Here is a 23,955-nt window from a genome sequence, read left to right as displayed (position 1 = left end):
TCCTCAGGGTGCCGCTTGCCGAGGTAAACAGAGCTGATACCTGCATGAACAAGAAGTGTAGAGTTACTGTGGGAACCTGTTTCAGCTGGGGGAGGGTGTGTGTGTGTGCTGTGAGTGTGTGAATTGTTGAGTCCAAACACAAATATAAAGAACATCCTACATGCAGTGAACTGTACACTGGTATTGCCCTGTTTTATTTTAAAAAATTGAATTATTAATGTTTGTTGAAACTTGAGACTTATCTGTGGGTTTTGAGCAATTAAATTTACACACATGGTCTTTATAACCATTTTTTCCATTTTGCTTTTGTGGCCTTAGATTTTGCTCTTGCTTACTCGCAATTAACACTTACTTATATGCATTTACCTTAACGTTACTGTGCACTTATTGAGTATTATTAAGCTGCTTTTATGCATTGTTCAGTGACAGCCAATCAGCATCCAGCAGAACATTGTCCCATCTATCATAGATCAGCAGCTGCATGATATGCATCTAATAAACCCTGAAAAATACTACCTGATCAGATGACTAAATGTAAAAAAAATGTACAGAAATACTAATAAAAGTCAAAGTATGAGAGTTTTACTCACTGTTGTGATAAATCGCTGCTGTCTAGATTCTGAGTTCCAGTTTCTGACATCTTCCAACCTGTAATTTAAGAGGGTCGTTCCTGTTTACATTTATGATTTGTCATTTGAAAATTCCCACTTTCCAGTACAGCTGGCCTGCAGCAAAAAGAAGCCAGTGAAAATACAGCTAAATAGAGATTTTACATGGCAAATTTTCCTGCTGGCTTTTGAATCCTGTGCACCTCCAACTATTATGGACTCATTTTGTGGATAAAAAAATCAGCATAAGTTATGAGAGATGATTCAACACAACTGATCTGAATGAATGATTGATGACGTTCTGAGATCATTTATTTATTCAAATCAGGTAAACATCTAAACCATGCAGGACAGTGTGTCACAAGGAGCAGGGTTGAAGACCACTGGTTTATAACCAGTGCTGGTTTTAAAGCATTACATTATTATAAATGCTTATTTTCAGCATACATCTTTGAAGCTCTCACGGGCCAAATAAGATGCGGTTGTGGGCCACAAATGGCCCATGGGCCTTGATTTTGACACATGATGCAACCTAGGGTCTTTTTCTCTGCATTTATAACAAAATTATTACAACTTGCTGTCACTTCCAAGCTTTTTTGTGCGCCTAGTTGTTTGTCTTTATGTGTCTTACCTACATAGTTTACTTGATTGAATCTGCAAGTGTAAAATAACAAAAACAAAACACGGTGATTGATTATCTCGGCCTGGCTGCAGCGATGGTTCTGTTATCTGCTCATCGAGTCTCGCTGTCGGTGAATTGTTGTCATTTTTCCCTAAGCGCTAGCTTTTAGCTAACAGCCCATAAGATGCTTCTCTTCATCAGACTTTAATCCATCAGGTGGGTCTCAGTTTTCTCGGCAGTTTTATTTAAAAGTCAAGCTGAACAGCTCGTGCAACATCAGCTCTGATTCGTTACGGAAACCACTTGTTGACAAGTTTAATACGTCGTCTGCTAAAAGTTGAGAAGAGACGTCGGCTAGCAGCTAGCAGTTTAAACGCTAACTTGATCTTTTTAGTTTAGCTGCAAAGTCAGGTATTATTTCTAACAAACAGGCAAATGTAAGCGTTTTTCTAGCTGTTATTTAGTGCTTAGTTTGTCCGCGGGGTGACTAATGGTTAATAATGTGCTAACAGTAACTTGTAGCATTTTGTACATTTAAATGTGGGCTACTAAATGTCCACGTTAGGTCATTTAGACACGACAAGCTAATTTAAGCTATCAGCCGGGAATACTTTACTTTGCTACAGAATGGAAAATCTTATAACAAGCATTTAGGCTGTATTAAATGTGTGCTGTAGCCTATTTGGACCTCAGTTTTGATCCAGGACGATTACAATAAAATCTTCATCTGATTATTGTGATTTTATGTAATTCACTAATAATCCCAAATAATTACCAGTACAGAATGAGCCTCACAAATGGTTAAAAAATACACAGTGAAATGTATATTTAAGTTAAAAAAAGATAAAATGTGAAGAAATGTATCAAAGTTAGGACCTTGTTAATTTCTATCTGAGTGCAGTGGATGGACAACAAAATGATTTATTTATAAACATAAAATTTCATCTATTCTTGTGAACTTAGCTTTAATTTAAAGGGTTATAAAATGATTTAGACTGTATTATATTTCGATATATCCTCTCTTATTTAGTGGCTTGTATGTTTTTTATTCATATGGAAGAATTGTTCTTGCTTTGGTAAGTTTTTTTTTCTTTAAAAAACAAACAAAAAAAACTGTATAGCTATAAACATAATAGTTTTAAAAGTATTAGTAATTATGTTTTAGTTCTTGAGGTTATTTTTCTGGGCTACTTAATAGAAAATGTTTGCGATGAAAATTTTTGTTTGACCCACGTACGTCTGCGGTGTCATTTCTCTAACTCTGGCTGGTTTGTTTATTTTTCCTGTGGCGTGTTTCTTAGGATGTTAGGATGGAGTGTGGTCCAGTTCTGCCGGACAGCTTAGTTTTGGAGATCTTCCTGCGTCTGCCCCACGATGCCGTGCTGAGAGCAGGTCTGACATGCAGACAGTGGCAGGCCGTCTCCAGAGATGAGTTCCTGTGGAGGGAGCTGTTCTACAGCTACTACCGCATTCCACGCTCCGTACCTCGACATCCTTGTAAATATTCAAAAAAAAAAAAAAGAAGACTAGCAGTGATATTTAATTGATTTATTCATTAAAACAATGCTCTGTTGGATAAATTCTTCTTCATGTACAGCGGCTGTGTCGTGGTACAGGGAGTTCAAGCGTTTGTTCGACTGCATCCCCTGCGTGGAGGTTCAGACGCTGAGAGAGCACAGCGACCAAGTTCTCCACCTGGCTTTCTCTCACAGGGGCCACCGCTTCTCCTCCTGCTCCAAAGACTGCACAGTGAAGGTAAAATTCAAAAGATTAGAGATTTATTTTAGCCTTTGTCGTGATATACGTTCTATTATGTCATAAAGTTTATTCATTTAAAACAAAACAACATAAATTCAATATTCAATAAAAATACAAATCATAAACCAAATGAAAGGCAGCAGAAGAAAAAAATCGTATGATTTCTGCCCCTTTTTCTCAAGTAAATAAATTCAGTCAAAAATAATCTTCAATTTACAAAAACGTACAAAAAAAAATAAAAGAAAAACAGTAAAGGTTTAATTCCTTCTTGAGCAACAGTTTGTACATTATACCCACACATATTTCTCCATTAAATTAACCTTTATCATTCTCTTAAATATACACATTGTTCTGGCATTTTTAACATCATCTTCCAGATTATTCCATAATTTAATTCCCTGAACTGAAGTGCTCCGTTCCCTCAAACTGGGTCATTCTAGACAAATAATATTTTATACTAGCAAGACATTCATCATAAAAGTAATACGGACAGACTGAAAGCAATTCTTGATAGTTTTTATCAAGTTATTTTCACAGAAAATGTTACTGTAGACCAGTGGGTTCTAAAGATGGGGTCAGAACCCCACTGTGGGAGGTAAAACTTCAAGTATGGGGGTCTCGAAAAGATCAAAATAATTCAGATTTGCTTCAAAATGCTAACTAATCCCACACCTAGCTATTAGTGTTACAAAGAGATCAAACCAGCAGTCATGGATAATAAAAAAAAAAAAAGAATGATTGCAGAAACACTTTGTTTAAATGGCTTAATATTGATGTTGGGGTCAAAAGATTCTGCACGGGTGAAAGTAGAAAAGTTTGGGAACCACTTAAAGGCACAGTGTGTAGCACTAATGACAATAATAAAAAAACATGTTTAATCATTGCAGACAAAGACTTTGTTTTATTATTTTTACCTTTATAAAAAGCTGTTTATATCTCCACGGTCGCGGGTCGCCACTACAGGCAGCCGCCATCTTGCACCGCCATCTTGTCTACGAAGGCTCATGAAGGACAAACTGCGGTGGCGGCGTCAAAAACGGTTTTAGTTGTAGTACTATAAATGTAATATTTGTTGTCTGTCATTGTAGCTGGGATAACTTTACTTATTAAAGCTCATAATCTTACCACTTGAAACATCACTAGCCCTGAAGCTGCTGGTAGACATCGCGGTTGGAATTATCAAAGGTTTTTGACACCTGAGAGACACCGTAGCAACTCCTTTGCGTTTGGAAGCGGCGGGTCGGGGGAGGACCAGGGAGGATGATTCAACCACTCAACCACTATATGTTGCTGAAAACAACAAATCCTACACACTGTGCCTTTAAACATTTTTAAAAGGCGATAAATTTTGTTCTAGGCTTGACACGTTGAGCAGCATTTGCACGTCACAGAAATAATCTAACACTTCATGATGCTTTTGTAACAAAATCAGGCGAGTTTTGTGCTCTTCGTTGGGCAGCTTCTTGGTTTTTTTTGAGGCATTTTTTTTGTTTAGCATTCAGGGACGGAAACAAAGTTCACAAGAAATACGAGAAAATTGTTGACATTCCACGAAAGTTTCATCAATTTTCCTGTCGTCACTCAGTCGTTTTCCTAGTTCTCCTTTTTTACGCAGCTATGGGACACAGAGCGGCCCGATGGGAACATCTCGTTGGTGCACAGCGCCAGCATGCGGCCGTTTAACTGGGGCTACACCCAGTTCTCCCAGTTCAACCCTGACGACAGCCTGCTGCTCGTGTCCGGCGTCTACCTGGGCCCGCATCACTCCTCATCTGGGGAAATTGCTGTCATCAGTATGGGTGAGAGCAGCGGCAAAATGAGTCATTTCCTGATGGTTTGTCTTGAAGATTGTTTTCAGGTTTCCAAATAAAACCACACTCTCAGATTATGAGGTCAGTTTGTGTGATTTTCTTTAGAAACGAGACAACTTGAGTAAATAAGGTGCTGAAAGATCAGTCTTGGGAAGCAGCGACAGTTACAAAACACAGCTTTAAAAAAGGCTGTCTTCCCTCATACAGAAAATTACACGCTGTTGTCGCGAGTTCGAAACAAACCGTACGATGTGTTTGGCTGCTGGCTGAACGAGACTCACCTGATTTCTGGGAACCTGCACTGGATCGGCAACATGACGTCCTGCTCAGTGCTCTGGCTCAACAAAGCCTTCCAGGTGAGAAATAGCACAGCTAAGAGACGCGTTACTCAAAATGTTTAAAATATTTTTATTTATTTCATTATTTATTTCTCTTTACTACAGAATGTAGAATCGGAGAACGTCAACGTGGTCAAGCGGCTTTTTAAGATCCAGAACATGAACGCCAGCACCATTCGCACGGTGATGGTGGCCCACTGCCGTCGACACGACAGCCCCGACCTGCTGCTGGACTACGAGGCTCAGTCTCAGGCCAGGAGGGAGAGAGGAGAGCAGCAGCACCCCCACCAACCGCTTTTATTCGACCTGGGAACGTCCGAAAGCGACGAGGAGGAAGAGGACGAGGAAGAGCGTCGGCGGGAAACGGGGAGTCACGGCTTGTCATGCGGGCGCCTTGCTCAGCCCACCATCTCAGGCCTGGAGCATGTCTTTCATGTAAGCTCTGCGGTAATATTCCTTTTTTTTAAAATTAAATTCTACATTTTTTTATTTTGTCTGATTGAGCTTGACTTTCTTCTCTCCAGAGTCGCAAAAATGTCGGGTCCAGGGAGCTACAGATTGAGGCCCATGTGGCTCAGATGATGGGCAGAGCCTACACCAAGGCCCCCGACTCCAACCTTATCGAGCCCACTGAGTCCGAGGAGGGAGAGGACAAAACGTACTTACTCTTCACCACCGGCAGCCTTACATACTCCCCTCACCAGATAGGTACATCAGCAGAAATGCTGCGGTTTGAACGCGCAGCAGCGTAGTAGAGAAATAAAACACCAGCCTTCTCCTTTTCTAGGCATCAAACGGATCAAACCGGACCAGATGACCACGTCTGGTCCCGTGCTCGGAGAAGAGCGGAGCTCCGAGGAGTTTTTTGATTCACTGGACCACGTTATCGATATCCACGGCCATATTATTGGCATGGGCCTTTCTCCAGACCACAGGTGAGTGTATTAAAATACACACAACCACCTGAATCATTGGATTTAAACAGAAAAGTCTCCCCGGCTCTCTGCTGAGCTCCTCTGCTGTCCTCGGTCAGGTATCTGTACGTGAACAGCCGAGCTTGGCCAGCGGGGTGCGTGATCTCGGACCCCATGTCTCCGCCCCCCATCGCCGAGGAGATCGACATGCACGTCATCGACCTGAAGACGTTAAGAGAGGAGAGGAGGAGTCTGCGCGCACACCGGGCCTTCACCCCCAACGACGAGTGTTTCTTCATCTTCCTGGACGTCAGCAGAGACTTCGTGGCGAGGTGAGTCACAGACGGTTAAACGAAGCTTTCGTTCATTGATTCGGTTAAATCAAGTGGGAGCAGTTTTTCTGACCTTTTATGTTTATAAAGTTTGTGTGTAGCACTTGGTTAAAATAAAATTAATAACTCTTAAAATGACTGGTTGTTTTTCAGCACGAAGTATTTAATTATTTTTTTTAGTTAGAAAGTTGTTTTTTTTTCCGACGCAACTTGAACGTTGCTCGGGTCGTGCCGGACGGAAAGCGGCTTGACCAAAAAGGATAAAAATAAACACGCATTCTCATCGCCGCGCTGGCAAACATGTACATATACTATCAGTTCTGTTTGTTACGATATCGGACCGATAAGTATGACGTCGTAATTCTCTGATATCGGGCCGATAACTATCGTGCACCCCTACCCGTTACAGTACACAGGAAGTTGTCCATGCTGCAACTCTGCAAGTATTTAAAATAGAAAATGTGACAAAAAAAAGATAAGATTTTAAAAACTGAAATTAGCCTTGGTTTTCACCTCCCACCACTGAAAAAAAATGACATTTATTTTGTAGGAGTTCTTAAGAATCAGGAGCAGTTTGAAACATTTGCGGTGCTTTTATTTAGGGAAATAACAGCTGAATGTATGTAGGCGTCTTCAGAGGTTCATTAGAAAAACTGCTTGTGTTTGAAAATTTATCAGGAAAAAGCTGATATGAGTCATCTCATGTCACACTTAGTTTCTTCACTTTAATACAAAGGTTGACCAGACCAGTAAAAAAGCAAAAACTGGGGTTAGGTTTCCCTCCTGCGGTACGTTCACTGACTCATCTCTTTCCTGCAGCGGAGCAGAGGACAAGCATGGCTACATCTGGGACCGTCACTACAACATCTGCCTGGCACGTCTGGCCCACGACGACGTGGTGAACTCGGTGGCGTTCAGCCCCGCCGACCAGGAGCTGCTCCTGTCCGCCAGCGACGACTCCACCGTCAAGGTGTGGCGTTCGCCGCGCATGGTCCGCCTCGCGCAGGCCTCCAGCTGCCAGCCGAGGCCCCGCGGCCTCCTGAGCTCCTGGCTGATGCGCAGCAGCAAGAACTCCGCGTTAGCCGGCAGTGTGAACGGGAAGCCCTGAGGCACCTTCAGGTGGGAGGAACGTTCCATCCCTTTTTTTTTTCCTTCCTCGGTGGTGTGAATGTTTACACACTCCACGTGTAATACGGTGCGTTTAGCAGAGACCGGGCGTCGCAGCCGGCAGATGCAAGTCAAACACAAGGGGGCGACATTGCACCAACAAAGAGGAGAAATGACAGCGAACACTCATGCTGCTGAACAGAAAGATACACAAAATGATCACTTGTAAAGGTAGTAGAGCTAAAAGATGTCCAAAGCGTTCTCGAGGAGACCTTTTCTTTTTTTTTTTTTTCCTTTTAAATGAACGGAGCAGATTCTGGACTCCTGGACTTGAGATCTAAATGTTTGTTGGAGTACTTCTGATCGTGTTTGCATGTCTTCTCATCTGGGCTCAAGTGCAGTGACTGGTTTCATTTTCTTCTTCACATAAATCTCTTACTTTGTGTCCTCAGTCTACACCTGTCATCACGCGTGTCTTCAGAGTTTTATAAAAAACAGTTTAAAAAACGAAGGGGAAAAACACAAAGCTTTATTTAACGTAGTTTTCCTCAGTTTTATTCACGTCAGATAAAAAACAACCCATTTTTTTGTATTGTGTAAAATAAAAACTCAATTTAATACAAAAGAAACGTGACTCTTAAACAAAAAGTGTGCAAATGGATCTATAATGTTACATTTATTTTAAAAAAAACCCTGTTTATTTTCGGCAACTTTTTAAAAATTTGGTCAAATCGTGTCTCTTTAGGAGGAACTTTTGTTTTGTTTAAAAATATAAATTTTCGTCTTCATTCCCATATTTTGTTCTCTTTATAAATGTTCACGTTGGACATTGTAAGAATATTTTTATAAACCTGTAATTGTAAAGACTTATTAAAGATTTACATAATGTTTTTAAGGTGGCACAGTTTGAATCCTTAACCCCGGGATTTTAAAATAAATTCAGCTTTAACATCATTAAAAACCTGCAGCTTATTGGATATTTGAAGCGCAGTTTTGATCAGAAGAAGTTTTAGAACAATGTCAAACTAATTGTACCATAAGGGTTACTTATGAGCAATAAATAAAAATAAAGAAAATATTGGGTGAAACTTGATAAACATAAGTCACACAAATGTCGCCCTTTAATTTTAATTGAATCATGCTGTATTCCTTTAAATCTTATCAAATTAAAGCTGTTTAACTCATAAGTTTTTACTTTTTGGTGCCTCTGGAGAAACAAAACCCACATTTTTAAAATGAGTTCTGATTTTGTTCAGTACTTTCTGACTCCCCCGTGTGGGTTTCCAGGTGTTTTACCTAAAAGTTCAGGTGGGCTCCCTGTAAACGGAGGATGTGACTGATTTTAAAACTCTGTTTGGTTTTTGCATCTATGTCAAGTTTTTACTGAATATGACTTGAGTACTGTCACATCAGGAAAAGTCAGATTTCATAATGAATGTAACAAGTCAGGGACTTGGTCCCTTTTTGAGTCTTTTTTTTTTTTTACGCATCTTTTACAATATTTTTTCTCTTTTTTCCTGTCTTTACAGTCATGTTTCCTGCTGTCTACTGTTTTATTTAAAGCTCCTCTTGAATAAAAAGCATGTGTCAGAAAGACAGATGTGTCAAATGCAGATTTTTGCCTTTCGGGAGGAGAAAAATAAAAGAAATAAACAAAAGACATCTGTGGATCAAAACAAAGCCAAACAGTAGCATCTTTGGTCTTTGTGATGGTGTCATCACACTGAACGTTCAACACTGACACCATTTTTTTTAGGTAACTGTTATTTATATTTGAACAGTTTCAGCAAAGTGTGGCGGCTTGCTTTTCTTTAGCTGTGGTCAAATCTAAAAACAGTTTGGAGGGTGTTTCCCATCTGAGGAAGAGTTTTTAAGAAAGACATTTTTATATCTGATGACACCTACACTCCTTTCATCTGTATAACCTTTTTTGGCATCATTGTCCACTGGTCTCATTTCTTTGTTGTACTTATAACCACTATTTGAGCCAAAACTGCAAAATGTTTCAGGGTCTTCTCAAGCCTTTCTCCCACATTCACGTTTTAAGTCTTGGCTTTTTGTCTATTTATTTATTTATTTATTTGAGCCAATCCGTGGTGGTTTTGTTGGTATGCGAACAGTTCTTATCCTTACTTTTAACTGAGCTTTAACACTCACATGGTAAATGTTTCACCACCATGCTTCACAGCTGGTTTAGGATTATTAACGTGAAAATGACTTTTTTTTATTTTAGTTGTTGCAGTTGGACTTCTGCCTTTGTCCACACTATTTAAATTGAACCAAAAAGATTAAACCCTAAATTTTAATTTGGTGACTAATTGAAGTTATTTTTTTAAGATACAGCTCAATTTTTTTAATCCAAGACTAATTTAGGGCCATCAAAGTGAAATATTTTTAATTGAACTAGAGCAGAGGCTGAAAAATCTCTGTTTTGCATTGGATATCTGTCAAAAGTGGTGCAAAAAAATTGTATTTATTTATTTGGGAGGGGAAAAAGTTGCTCGTGTCTAATGTTGACGTTGCACTTTGACACAGATTTGCACGTTAGAAAAAAATTTCTTGAATAGCTCACTCTTCATCTTTACAAACCTGCAGTAAATATTGTTAGAAATGGTAAACCTGAGTCATTTCATCTTTTATTTTCCCTTTTTTCTTCTTACTGGGAGGGAACATCAAAATGAAGCTTTTGAATTCTGTTCTTTTTTTAGTACAAACCCCAAACTTGTGTGTGGTTTGTTTTCATGGCAAGCATTTCATTTATTTATTTATTTTAAAGACCTGTGAGGGGGGTTTTCCACAAACCCGGGTGGGCCGTTGTAACTCTGCATTGTGCAGTGATGACACATTTCCACCCGCCCAAATTTCTGTAGCTGTCTGTGCGTTTGCAGCCACCATAAAAGCATACATGCAGAGCGAAGCAGTGGTGTTTCCCGACTACTCATCATGGTTTCACCTAAACAAACTGGTTGGAGGGTGAATGTTCTGAATGATTCATGGGCTGTAAAGTGAGACAGAAGATAAACTAAGGTACATTTAAGGTTAGAAGAAAGACTGGACCAAAAACTTTACATGCATTTGTTTCAACAGGCTTTTTGTAAATGGTTTACACATAAAGGGCTGAGGAGATTTTAATGATTCATCATTTAACATAATTCACCCAAACGTCCTAAATGTGATCTGAACATAAAAACCCTGTATCCAAGTCCAAGGGTCATAGTTTGCTTTTAAGAGCAGCAGTTGCTTAAGTTTATTAGAAAATTTAAGTAAATAAAAAAAAAAACTAGAGTGAGATATTCTAGATTCAAACTGGTGAATGAATAAAAAAGCCAAATTTCCAAGTTTTTATTTTCTTAAACACATGAAACTAAAACTAATCTCTCTGAAACAGTGGTTCCTAAAGTTAGGGCTTGGACCCCAGTGTGGCTGAAATGATTTTCAGAATCAATTACATTTAAAAATAATTACCAACAACAGTTTATTTGCTTTAGTTGTACAAGAGAGAGGTTAGGGTACTTAAAAATGGATTAAATTAGCATAATGAATATTCTTCCTATGCCCTGGTAAATATGTTTATCTGCCAAAAATAGTTGGGGGCGCAGGTCTCTGCTGCTGGTATTTTGAAGGCAAAAAGCTGAAAAGTTTGGGAACCAATGGCTCTAATATGATTAAGGGTTTAACATTTACAATAATTTATTGTAGGGGCAATATTTCTAGAGTTTACTGTAAGTTCTTGTAGGCGAGTGCAGCTTTTCTAACATTTACGGTAATTCCCAGAGAGATTCTGTCAGCCTACAGAGGAACAAACCTGAAGACACCACAGTGAGGAAACTAGCAGAGGTCAAACAGGGACAGAAGCATTAAAGTTAAGCATGTTGTTACAATAAATGTCACCTCGTTCTGCATCATAGTTGGGAGTTACCGCAGCATTTCTGCGTTACTGAAACAGCACATTGTGTTCGAGTCAAGGGTGGGCGTAACAACCACAAACATTTAGTAATCAGCCAACATGCTGACAGTGATGTGGCGTTTCCTCACTTTACCATGGTGCTGACTGAACCCTATTATTTACCCAAGGTTTGTTTTTAAACTAAATATTAACAAGAAGAAAACACCCTAAAAATACATAAATTCATGTTGTAAGAGTAAATGAGGGAAAATGAACACATAACTGTCAAAGATGTTCTTAGGATGATTTTAATCTGCTCCAATATTTAGTACTTACATATAAATTTAAAGAGTTAATAAGCTGTAAACATGTTCAGAATGAATAATTAATTATTTTGTTCAACTGATCACTCTCACACTGAAAAAGACAAGGTTTCGTAAAAAGAAAAAGCACGCCAGAAATATTTTAAAAGTCTTTAATTGTTTTTTAAAAGAAAATGATTATTAAAATAATAAAATACAGTAAATAATAGTAAATATTTTGTGATGTTTAAGTCAGCAGTTGGTGTAAAAATCAACAAAATGTTTTATTTAAATAGCAGAAACTGATAATAAAGACATAGAATCTGAAAAAACTAACAATGACGCATTTCTAGGTTAAGTTGTGACCTCATTTTACTGATACAACCAGTACTTATTTGTGACGTTTTGTGTATTCAGTTTAAAGTATAAAGCTATTACATGGAAGTAAATATATAATATACATTGAATGGTAATGAAAACAATAATATAATTTAATAGTTTTATTTTGAGACTGTCTAAACTGAAAAAAAAAAAACTTTTTTTTGTTAGTGCAGTAATCTTTTACAGGATAGTTTAGATGTTTATGAGTATACACCTTTTCTGTTTTAACTTGAGGTATTGTTTTTCCTGACATGTTAACCCAACTCTTGATAATGAAGTATTTATTTAATAAGGCAGTGAATGTGCAGCAGATAAACTCACTATGGGAACATTTCAAGAAGTTATAGGTTATTTGATTTGTGGTAGCTTCGTTCAGCAAAATCATTAAAACTACATAAAACTCATAGCATTATGAAAAAGTAAAGCACTTGCTCTTTGCTTTGTTTTTACACAGATGAAAAACAAATTAACATAAAGCACAGTTAGGTGTCTTATAAATATAATAAATTGTATATGAAGATATTTCATAATAAATTATATGTATGTTTTATCTCAGTTTCCACAGGAGTCACATACAGCTGCAAACCAAAATGGTTTATTATAATATTACTAGAGTATATATTAATATAGTCATATTTATTATTTATTAAACTAGTTTATTGTTATAGAAGTCTTATCCTTGCTTATTCATATGCATAAATCTATATAATATTTTTTTCTTCATTGAAGGTTTCAAAGTTTTAGTGCAACTTCCACAGTTTACACTCTATAAGCCTGTGAGGTCTACAATAGCTTTGATGAAGATGGTGTCATCTCTTAAATAGGGGCCCTTTCCTGCCAGTTTAGGCAGCGGGCAGAAGAGAGGGCAGCCGCTGGCGATGTTCATCTCACTGATCGGCCGCTGGAAGGAGGTGGAGGAGACGTCTGGTCGGAAGGCGTCGATAATGTGCTCCCTGTTGTTCTGATCCAGGAGCATCAGGGTCACCTGAGACCAGAACAAAAAAAAGGAAGGAAGGAGGAGAATTAGCCCGTTCTGACGTTTCTCCTCTTGTTTGTGGACTACTGCTGATTGTGCACTTTGATACCTTCTGACTGAAGGGCCATTTCAGCAGAGCGTCACATTTGCCCTTCATGACCACAAAGAACAGCGACAGGTGCGTACCCCGACCCGTCCCGTCGCCATTCAGATACAGCCTGAGACACATCTTGTAGCCGTACTTGCTGGAGTAAAACGCTGTGAAACGAAAAGCAGAGGAAAAAGATGTAATAAAAACAGAACCCTGTTAAATTTAGGAGTGTGTACACGCCTCGAAGAACAACACTGAACCAGTCTGGAATCTCCCTGCTCTGCACGCCAAGCTGTAACATCATACTAACCACATGCTCCACTGGATACGATTATATTCTGTAAATGATCACTCCCGTCACTAAATCCCTCGCTCACACCTGTTGAAACGATCTGTGAGAGGCGGCCACGCCTTGGCTTACCCGGTGAGAACATCGCGGGGGCTCGACCGGCCACGGCGTCCTGCCTGCGGCGTGAGAACTCTGTGATCTTCCAGACAAACACGCCGTCGTAGGTGCAGTGCTGCAGCTCTCGCAGCAGCTGCTCGGTCTCGGACAGCTGCAGGTCTCTCATCGTGACCGTCCGCTCCAGCTGCCGCACTCGGTTCGACAGGTTCTCCATCTTCTCCTGGTCCAGACGATGCTGGTGAGCGAAGGCCTCCAGGGTGACAGAGTTGCGCTCCACCTCTCGATTCAGGACGCACACAATGTTCTCTAAAGCGCTCACCTGTGAGAGGACAGGTTTGTGACTCAAACTGAACCACAGTCGGACACCGGCTGTGGTCGTCGAGCGGAAAAGGAGAGGCTCACTTTTTTGTCCAGGTCGTTGGAGCTTGTGGAGGCTGCAGCCCCACTTCCCTCGTCGGGAGCTCTGTACAGACCCAAACCCGAGTCCTCCTGCCACTCTCCGGCGCTGGAGGCCTCGGAGCGAGAACGGGTCATGGACAGAACCATAGGCAGCAGCAGACGCAAGTGCTCCATGGTGCTGCTGTGCTCATGTTCGCTGATCTTCCCGTTCTCAATCTGAGGAGCCGGCAGAAAAAAACAGGAGTCATGTTTGAACAACTTCTGTGTTTTTTTAAGGCAAAATGACCTCTTAAAAGCTCCTGTTAACAGGCTGCGTTTGGTTTTACATTAATAAAGGAAGATACTCAGAACATCTACAGAACAAGTTATGCTTTGGTTCTAAGAAAGTAAACCGTCCAGTATCTGGAAACGGGTCACACATTATGTTTGCTACTTCCAATTATTTAAAACTGAGATTTCCTGAAAGAAACTCCTCAGAACCTGGTTCTAAAAAAATCTCCTCTACATATCTGGAGTACAAAAATAACTTTTTGTTTTCACTTCAACTTCCAGCTCATCAGTTTCATTGAAACTGCGTATTTGTGAGGTTATTAACATCAAGAATGATAACAGAGGACATTTCAAATACCAATTAATGTCACAGAGAAAAAATCTTGAGCCATTAATCATTTCCTACTTTAATTCCAATAAGTCAGAGTTTCTTGTAATATTTGAAGGTGGTTTTGATTATTAGTCCTCTCCTTCATGCTCTTTGGACTTTAGCTGCTTTATAACATCTTTTTACTAGGGCAGCACAATAGATTAGTGCTTAGCACTGTTGCATCACAGCAAGATCATGAGTTCAAGCCCCAAGTTAGGCCTGGAGTTTCCTCCCACAGTCCTTTAATCAGGAGCATTTTAACAGATTACAAAGTAGTCTGGCTTCCTGAAATCATATTATATCATTAGGAGTGGCTAAAAACTTTTACACAGCCTTACTTTGATTTAAAACTTTTCTAAGCTCCGATTGGTGGTTGCAGGAATGACATCTCAATTTTTAAACTGTGCCCCGCCCACTGTGATTGAAAAAAAAAACTGCCACGTGTATTGTGGCAACAAAGATACATTTAAGGGATTTTCTTATTTCACATACCACAGACTTGCAGCCCACTTCACTGAACAGACAGGCGCTCTTTGACTTGGGGCAGGACTTGATGTGGTCACTGAACTGAAAGTGAAGTGGACAAAAAGGAAAGTTTGGGAGTTAAAGAAGCATCGACTCAAAATGATAGTGAAAACATGTCCAGGAGGTGCTTCGTCAGAGAGAAACTGACTGGAGTTCGAGGGGATTGTTAGGTTTTCTCAGTAAGTTTCAATATTATTTAAAGGAAACAGTTTTATTTTTTGTTTTATTTGTTGTCACAATCCTGTCCAATATTTATGTGTACATATAATTTAAATGCACTGCTACTCTACGTTCATGTCAATAACGGCTGCTTAAAATAATTAAAAATGGTCTACGAAGGTTGAAAAACTGTAAAAGAGCTCAAACCTTTTCTCTTGGGATCTTCTTTTTACCGCAGTCTTTGCATTGTAAAGGAAACTTCACACAGATCTCATCGTGGGCCTGAAATGTTTCCCAAAACAGAGTTTTTATTTCTGTTAAAAAAAAAAAAGGCAACCAACAGGCGCTTCACCGCACTCGGTCCTGCACCTCTCACCTTAATTTCTTTAAAGTTGAACGTCAGTTTGCAGTATTTGCAGTTGAGCGTTCTTTCCTCACATTCTCGCTCGTTGTGTCTGTCCTTGTCCTTGAGGAGGATGGAGGCTTGGCAGGCCTCGCACTGCACCCGCTCCAACTCACAGCGACCTTCATGCTGAGTCTAAAAATAAATAAATAAATAAATGAGAACACATGAGCCAAAATGCCAAAGCGTTCTCACGCAGACAAAACATGTTCGTTATTCTTTCGCTCTTACAAGAGATGAGACAGACAGCTGTCTTTTATGGCGTTACGGATAATTAAAGCTCATTCGTGTGTTTTCTAAAACCAGTAAATCTTTTGTGTTACTGAAAAGCTTTTTTAACTGATCCTGTTTGTGAATGGCTCCAGGTGTAGGTGTGGTGCAGAAACTGTTTGCATCTGCAACAAGAATAAAACAGCTTTTTAGCTTTATTTTTTTAAAGCATTCAAATGTTTTATTGCATTATAAATGGACTTTAAAGGCTAGTAAAACACACTATGTAGCGATTTGTGGCCACAGGATTGTATTACTTTGTATCATGTTAATGTAACCTAAATAGAAAAATATACAGGGAACTTAACTAAACTATTTTTGGTCTGTATATCACAACAAATCAAATGAGCACCTTAGAAACTTACAAAACAGAAGTACCGTAACTATAATGCAGAAATAAGCATGTGGAGAACAGAATACAGGAATTTAAAAGCAGAACTGAGACATTAAAATGAGCAAAACAACAAGCTTTTGACATTATCAGTAAAAGCTAGTGTAAAACAAATTATTTCCTTTAGAGACTTTGCACAGCTAAATGTGATAAAAATGTTTACTTGGAAACAAAACTTTTTCACTCAGATTTGTACGATCCAATAAACAAGTTCAGATTTTCATTTCAAAGTTCCCGCCAAAAACAAAGGGAGGTTTCAGAGGCGTCGCCTAACGAACAGGAAGTTGGGTTTCCCTTTCATAATGATTCGTAACAACAAGGTGCAACCACAGGGCAGAAAGATCGGGTATGTCAAGTTTGTTTTTCCGCATGCAAGCTTTTTATTTTTCGACTTGTTACACAGGAAAATCTTGCAGCATAGACCAGACTTTTACATGAATCATCGTTAACTTTTCATTACACAGTTAGCGGGCTACGTCACGTCGCCACGGTTAGCGTTCTCCCCCCAGTTTAGCAAGATTCGGCTATCTGTGAGAAGCGAGCGGTCGCAGGTGGTGACTAAGTTAGCAGTGTGTAGTTATTCCCACAATCGTGGGCGCATCAGAGTAAAGCAAATATTTTAAAACAAGGTGAACGACTGTGGCACGCTCCGGCCGACAACACGCACTTCTTTGAGGATCCGTTTTAAATCAGAATCAGAATAATTTTATTGATCCCCGAGGGAAATTACAGGTATTACAGCTGCAACCGTTCAGGTCAGGGAAATGTGAAAGGAAATAAGCACACTAGATTAAAATAAGTATAAACACCCAGGATTGTGAAAGGAAAGAAAACACTCTCCTCCAACAACGTGGTGTTGCCACTTTGTCAGACATCCTTTCCACGTAATTCCATCTCTAAATAAGATCATAACTGTTTGTTTAAATACAATCAAATTTACTGTAAATGCTCATTAGACAGAACTGATATTGATCAGGGTTTTATTTAGTAAACAAACCTAACAACTAGCCCAAAACAGAATGATTTTTAGTAGAAATAAAAGCAGTGCTCATTCAGCAACATAAACCTTATTATCTGACATACGAGTCTGTGCTTTTTGACTTTCTTAGTAATCGAAACCTTGTTCCTATTTTATGTAGATCATGGTTTAATTATCTTTACATGTGTTTGAATAGATAATCCTCTATAGTCCAACTAACCACCCACAGCTTTGTTCAGCCTGGTACTTTCCACTGTTGATAGCTGATCTAAATAAGTAGGGACTTTCCTACCACATGTCAAGTTTCACTTCCTGTTTCTCAGACATGCGCTGCAAAGCAGCTCATGAAAAACACCAATCACGCTCGACTCAAAATGTTTGCTGCGTGCCTCGGTGGGGAACAGCATGACCTCAACGACGCATCGAGGTCACACCAGCATACAGGACACAAAGTACAAACTGCTCTTGTTATCTTGTGACATTTCAGTTGCATCCTCAAAACAGAAACGGTGAGACCCACGTGAAGAGGACAGCTTAAGTTAACACTTCACCTCATATTCTTTTATAGATCCAGTCCAGCTGCAACCCTGGTTCAAACACCTGGCAGGCAGACTCGCTATTTCTCGACCAGCAGCATTATCTGGAAATGCCTGGTGGGAGATCAAGAACAAAGACTTCACTGAGAACATGATGACAGTAATTGTCCTCGCAAGAAGAATAGGTCTCATTGTGCAGTGGAGGAAACCCCCTTCAAATTGTGATCAGACTGTGTTTTTCCCTTTAAATGAGCAAAGGGGTGGTTCTCCTTTTACATCCAAAACAACAATGTTGTGTTAAAATACTACACATTGTTTTTTACTCACCTCATTACTGTTTAAAATAGACATGGGCTCCTCATATATCTCCTCTTGTTGACAGGCTTCACAAGGCTTTGGCCCAGTGCTAATAAACATACAAGATTTTGATTTTGGTCATTAAAACAAGTAGTCTTTTGTTAACTATTGACCAAACAGATCACAGCTCGGGTTGATGAAACGATGCAACAGAAGGGAAAGAAGCATGTAGCACTGCATAAAGAGACTAAGTCTATTAAGTTTGGGAGGTTAAGGAAAACAAATGCAGGCACACTAGACAAACAAAAAGGCACGTGGGGGAACCATCACATGAAGAATTCATTACAAAATGTTTTTTTTCTATCCCCTCCCCCCGAACAAGTAAATTTCCTCAGAACAAAACTACAAGACACAAGCACCCACAACAGGAAGTTCACAAGTGTTTTTAGCTGTTGTAAACACGTTAGAGGATTACCATAATAAGGCAAGGTTTAAATGTTCATTTTATGGATATTTTAAAATTTTGATTAAGAATTACAAACGTTTCTGAAATGTTTAGTGTCTCTTTATTTTCACTGATCATGTTAATGTAGAGGTTATGCACCCATATTCTAGTCCTACATGTCGTCACTTGAACGTGCCCCCTGAGTGGCAAAACATTCAACATGGCTCCCATTGTTACGTCACTAAATCAAGAATATAACGAGTGAATACTGCCATCAATTAAAGCGGATATTTCCGATGCAAAGCCTTGAAACCCACCAAAGGATATGTAATCTGATCAGACATGTTCACTCCAAATGCATGTCTGGTCTTGGTTTATAGACTGCCATGAGTCATATGATCTGTAGTCATCGTCAGGAGCCATGACCAAGACCACTATGCAAGACATGTGCATAACCTCTGTTTTTAAACATGAGCCAGCATTAATAAAGAATTTCCATGCACTAATCAACAGCTTGTGCATCTGTGAAAAGAAAAAGAAAACAGAAAAACAATAAACACCTTAGAATGAGTCAACGAGGCCAGTTAGAATGATTGTGCATGGCTGGATCCTTGTGATTCACTGACATGAGAATTAAGAGAGCAGCCATGTGAGGGATGAGTCAGGATTAAGTTAATGATTCTGGGTGCAAAAAAAATAAAAAATCCCAAACTTGAGCAGAGATAGGAACAGAAGATGTGCTGAGGCAAATCCAGTGGTAAAAAAAAGGTAAGCACTACGAGGCAGAGGGGGGGTTATACTTCAAACGCTTGCGGGTGGTCTGAGGACCTCCGGTCTACCTGGTGAGCTGCTTGAAGCAGTGGACACAGAAGCGGTGGCCACACTGAGCCTGAACAGGCTTCCTCAGGACCTGGAGACACTGCTGACATTTGTATTTATTTTCCATGGGCACTGACAGCACACTGAGGGGGATCCCTGGTAAAGAGTTGGGAGAGTCCAAAGAAATGCGAGCCATTCTTCTCCATTAATCTGATGCTGGATCAGCTGGGAATAAAAGAAACGTTAAACTTCTGTTAACACCCAGAACAACACTTCTCTAAAAACCTCAAACCTTAAAAAGGATCTCAACAAGACACGGAGTACGGTTACAAAATCAGTTCAATTCTTATTAGTTCCACATTAGTGCCACATCAGGCACATTCTGAGATATAAAGTACTGAAATCTTACCAAAATACGTTGTCATTTAGCAAATAAGACAAAACCTGTGTATGTGAGAACGTTGTGCACCAAAATTAACTATGGTAATGTAAGTAAATGTTGATTTAAAGGCTTTAATAATCAAACAAAACCATTTAGAGTTCTTATCTTTAAAATATATCAATCACTTTATTTTTTGGTAAATCTTTCACATTAAGCATTAAAAACAACAATAAACAAAACAGAAACAATAAACAAACTCATAATTTACCAAAAAAAGGAATAGGCCAAGCTTATTCTTGCCTACCCTATTTTATACTCAACAACCAACCAAGATACCTTCAAAATACCTAAATAAATCTACATAACAGCGTAAGATATTGCCATCAACATCAGATTTTTTTTTATCAAAAACTGAAGCTAGGAATTAAAGGGAGCCACATTTAATAAAAAAAAAATAGGAATCAGGATTAAACATGACAAAGCTTTTCCAGTTCTGTGTTTTATAATGCAACATGTTTTGTTGCAACAACTAGTAAATTACAAAGTTTCTCAGGTACTTTTTAGAGCCAGCTGCGTCTAGCCCTTTAAGTAAATAATTGCACAGTGATGCGGAGCTGTCACTGCAAACCCTGTTGTTAACGCAACTCCAAATGGCAGGTTAATGTTGAAATATTGCATCAACACCATAACGTAAAAGAGGAAATACAAGGTAAAAAAAAAATACGTTCAATTAAAGTGAAAGAAAAGACTGAAATTTGTTGCAAGAGTTGTGCACGTGTGATGTTGAGCCTTCTTAAAGTAAAAACAAAAGTAAAAATAAAAAAAATCCCTTCTTTGTGACAAAACAACAGGATATCAGTGACAGGTGGGGAAAAACGGTTTAGATAAGGTGATATCTGTGGAATGTGAAGATGCAAACACAAATAAGGGATCATTATCTTTGCAAGTTTTCCACTGAAAAGGCGGTCATGCAAATTCTCGAAATACATTTCCTTATTACACACACGCAAAAAAAGTTTTTGATACGTTTGAACTTTAAGGCATACCGCTAACAAATATGTAAAATAAAAACAAAACAATCCAAGAATATGCATGCCATTTGTTTTAGCAGTAAATTTTGAGCGATGTTTGGTGCGTAACTTCTTGAAATAGTGCCTCGTTTACTCCCATCTACTGGTCAATATACTTTTTGAATTACGTTAAAAGAATTAACTGCAGCCACAAAATTCAGCTAAGTTGAATTTTAACTAATGTTTTTTTTTTATGGTATTCAATGTTCAGATATTGGGGCAATTTGCTGTTGGAAAATAATCAAATTATTCTATAGTACGCTTCTGTTACCCTAGCCTCGTGGAAAATTAAGTATCGAGTTTATGTAAACGTTGAGATCTACGTACGACAGTTCTTGTATTTTGTGCATATATACTATGTCAATAATGGGTCAGTAATAATAATAATAATAATAATAATAATAATAATAATACATAGTGCTTTTAGGACACTCAAAAATGCTTGTAAAAACAAAAACCTGGTAATAAATTAAATATTGGACCTTTGTAGACACCATTAATGATTTGCCTATTCCTCTCAATATCGCCACCTGGTGGATGTGTTATAAAAACCGTTCAGGTCAGTGTATTCTGTGCAGAGTATAAACTCCCACATCTACAAGTTTTATTTCCAAATTGCAACATATTTATGTAGTACTTCGTTCTGTTGTACTAAACCTTCAAATGAAATACGGTGTTTTACAACAGCTTTAATGGGCAAGAAGTAACTAAAAACATTTAGAAATAAAATCTGCTGGTTTTTGCTTGTTGCAGTTTGAATCGTTGAATCTAGTAGAGCCAGCACAGCCAGTTAGGTCAAAACAGATCAGAGCTTATCATTAAGCAGAAACGCACTCTTATTGCTAGGAAATCTAAAAATAAATTACAGAACCAAAAACAAAAATATACTGACAAATTTAAGATGTTTTTTTCCATTTCCCTTTACAGGCATAAAAAAGATGAAAATAATCTGACTTTGCCTGACCTTAAAATGCACAGAAACTACATTTTAAGCTGATGTCCTTTATTTATGGATCCAAATTAGGTTAATGAGCATGTTTTCTCACTTGTAAAAAAAATCTTCATTTGGAAATGCCTGAGTGTTTTTTTAATTCATTTATTATGTAGATTAAAATCGCTTCTGCAAACACAAGTGCAACGTGTTTTTTAATTCCCAGTAAATGTCAAGATACTGACACATAACTGCACAAATAGGTGGTTTTCATAATGTAAATGTAGGAAAATGAATGTGATAGGGAGGAAAACAAGTTGTAGCTTGTAAAAATGTCCCTGCTCCAGTTATTTGGTTAAATTCAAAGCAAGTCTCAACAGAACACAGACTTCATCTAAGTCTAAACAGAGCTGACTTAGTATGAGAATACCATGCAGTTTGAACTTCTTGCTGACGAGACCAAAAAGCAGCAAGTATCAAATCCTCTTTCTAGTAAACTTTTCCTTACATCAGGCAAAACTTCCATGTGGTCAGAAAAAGACTACGAAACAACATCATTTCTAAGTAAAAGTCCAACCCTTACGTGTCAAAGGACAATTGTGCAATCGAAACAACTTACACAAGCACTTCAAAATGTTTTATTCATGATTCACAGCTGACATCTAGAGTCAATAAAAACCTTTCTAACATTTCTGTTAATTTAGTCTACATCCTGGCCTGTGCAGATAAAACATCATCAAAACCTTTCTGTACCAATAAACAGAGTGAAAACTCAATTTATTAAAGTACATAAAAGACTGGCTAGAGTATTTCTTATCAGTTCTTAGCAGGAACCTAATCTTTTACTGGAGCTTCTGACTGGTCAAATTCTCTGAAAACTTAAAGTTTATGACCAATAAAAAACTTAGTACCATCTGTCATTTCACAAGCAGCTCCAACATGTCCTAAAAAGCTCCTTCTCGCTGACTCAAAACAAACTTAACACACAAGTAAAATAACCATAAGCAGTGCCAGAGTGCATACAAGTAGTTTTAGTTTCACAGCCATTTATAACCCCGTCAGATAAACGTTCACGGATGAAAGTAGATTTCCTGATAGAAAAACAGACATAAAATTCCCTTTGCTCTACATTTATGCAGACTGTAACCTTCAAATCAAATGTCTAACTATAACACAACAAGCATGCTGTTTGTCAAGTAAACACAACAGCCCAAGTCTCCCTACAGCCTTCACAAATTTTGTCTCAAACAAAACATCCAGTTGCTGTTCAGAGCTAGACAAGTCTGTAAACAGACGAGTGTTGCCCAATACCAAGTTTGTGCGCATCACTACGCGCGTCTGCACCGAAACCTACAAAGGATGAACTCACCCCAAACTTCCACAGCTCCTCACCCTTATAGCTGCTGAACAGGCAGCGCCTCCCTACGCCAGTATTTGTGCATTGTGGTGATGTCACCGCCCCTACAGACCGCAGGTGGTCATATTCTGTATAAATAAGAGCGACGCTGTGAATGTTTCAGCTCCGATCATTTTATGTAATTCTGTTGCTGATACGAAAAAAAAGGACAAACTGTGGTGTTACTATCTATCTTAGCCCGTCTGACCTGCCTGAGCACTTCCAACACAACTTTACGCTGCTAACCTTACGCTAAGCTAACCAGAAACTTGTTTATTTTTCAGGTTTGATCGGTCAGTTAGCTGACTGCAGCTGCTACCTCGCACGACTAGCAAAGATTCGGCCAACCAGCCTTAGTAGCGTATAAAAAAAGCGAAAACACTGGGCTACAACACAGGAATAAAAAATAAAACTCGTTCTAGTTTTTAACCTTGTATAACATAATAACGTTTCAGTTTCGCTTACTTTAATGATACGAAGGGAGTGCAGTTTAAAAAAGAAGCGACGTGCCAGAGCCGAACCGGCTATAAGTAACGAGTCATTTACTGAACGATGTGAATCGAATCCTTTTGAGTGTTTTTAGTTAGCCACGCAGATTAGCAATTACCAAACATAAGGCAAAATTTGGTTGTGTGTGGAATGACTCATTCATTAGATGCAGGGAACATGACAGAATATAGCACGTTGATTCCTGACTCTCTCAGGGTAATGATTTGAATCTTCACACTAAATCAGGACTTGCATGTCTGAGGTCCTAATTATTTTTGCATCCTATATATCC

The 23,955-nt window shown here is 38.8% G+C and overlaps 2 protein-coding genes across 7 annotated transcripts; one reads left to right on the top strand and one right to left on the bottom strand.

Annotated features, from left to right (window-relative positions):
• The first annotated feature begins 1,339 nt into the window (after nt 1-1,339).
• fbxw5 (F-box and WD repeat domain containing 5) lies at nt 1,340-9,088 on the top strand. 4 transcript variants are annotated; one of them, XM_014016016.1, is made up of 10 exons: nt 1,340-1,446; nt 2,532-2,727; nt 2,828-2,985; nt 4,604-4,787; nt 5,007-5,155; nt 5,243-5,584; nt 5,662-5,845; nt 5,925-6,072; nt 6,171-6,383; nt 7,203-9,088. In XM_014016016.1, the coding sequence occupies exons 2-10, from the start codon at nt 2,541-2,543 to the stop codon at nt 7,489-7,491; spliced, it is 1,854 nt and encodes a 617-aa protein (XP_013871470.1). In that variant the 5' UTR covers nt 1,340-1,446; nt 2,532-2,540; the 3' UTR covers nt 7,492-9,088. The 4 variants fall into 4 exon arrangements, with proteins under 4 accessions (XP_013871470.1, XP_013871469.1, XP_013871468.1 ...); XM_014016015.1 differs by having other exon boundaries at nt 4,586-4,787; nt 5,243-5,572; XM_014016014.1 differs by having other exon boundaries at nt 4,586-4,787.
• A 2,855-nt stretch (nt 9,089-11,943) lies between these two features.
• On the bottom strand, nt 11,944-23,738 carry traf2b (Tnf receptor-associated factor 2b). 3 transcript variants are annotated; one of them, XM_014016010.1, is made up of 11 exons: nt 23,640-23,738; nt 19,416-19,620; nt 18,162-18,240; nt 17,850-17,948; nt 15,632-15,793; nt 15,463-15,537; nt 15,064-15,138; nt 13,935-14,147; nt 13,548-13,851; nt 13,145-13,293; nt 11,944-13,044 (listed from the first exon to the last, which is right to left on the bottom strand). In XM_014016010.1, the coding sequence occupies exons 2-11, from the start codon at nt 19,589-19,591 to the stop codon at nt 12,826-12,828; spliced, it is 1,551 nt and encodes a 516-aa protein (XP_013871464.1). In that variant the 5' UTR covers nt 19,592-19,620; nt 23,640-23,738; the 3' UTR covers nt 11,944-12,825. The 3 variants fall into 3 exon arrangements, with proteins under 3 accessions (XP_013871464.1, XP_013871465.1, XP_013871466.1); XM_014016011.1 differs by lacking the exon at nt 23,640-23,738 and adding an exon at nt 23,148-23,532; XM_014016012.1 differs by lacking the exon at nt 23,640-23,738 and having other exon boundaries at nt 19,137-19,509.
• Nucleotides 23,739-23,955: the final 217 nt, after the last annotated feature.

Source organism: Austrofundulus limnaeus, unplaced genomic scaffold, assembly GCF_001266775.1.
Source record: "Austrofundulus limnaeus strain Quisiro unplaced genomic scaffold, Austrofundulus_limnaeus-1.0 Scaffold137, whole genome shotgun sequence".
Lineage (NCBI taxonomy): Eukaryota > Metazoa > Chordata > Actinopteri > Cyprinodontiformes > Rivulidae > Austrofundulus > Austrofundulus limnaeus.
The sequence above is the reverse complement of the archived record's forward strand: the minus strand, read 5'-3'. Positions and strand labels throughout refer to the sequence as shown.

Bases quoted from the DNA above. Each gene is read 5' to 3' on its own strand.
- fbxw5 (XM_014016014.1), top strand. From the start codon at position 2,541: ATGGAGTGTGGTCCAGTTCTGCCGGACAGCTTAGTTTTGGAGATCTTC. The intron at 5,585-5,661 runs GTAATATTCCTT...TCTTCTCTCCAG, and splicing joins TCTTTCATGTAAGCTCTGCG to AGTCGCAAAAATGTCGGGTC. The intron at 5,846-5,924 runs GTACATCAGCAG...CTCCTTTTCTAG, and splicing joins ATACTCCCCTCACCAGATAG to GCATCAAACGGATCAAACCG.
- traf2b (XM_014016010.1), bottom strand. From the start codon at position 19,591: ATGGCTCGCATTTCTTTGGACTCTCCCAACTCTTTACCAGGGATCCCC. The intron at 15,538-15,631 runs GTGAGAGGTGCA...GAAACATTTCAG, and splicing joins TCAACTTTAAAGAAATTAAG to GCCCACGATGAGATCTGTGT. The intron at 13,045-13,144 runs GTATCAAAGTGC...TTCTGGTCTCAG, and splicing joins AATGGCCCTTCAGTCAGAAG to GTGACCCTGATGCTCCTGGA.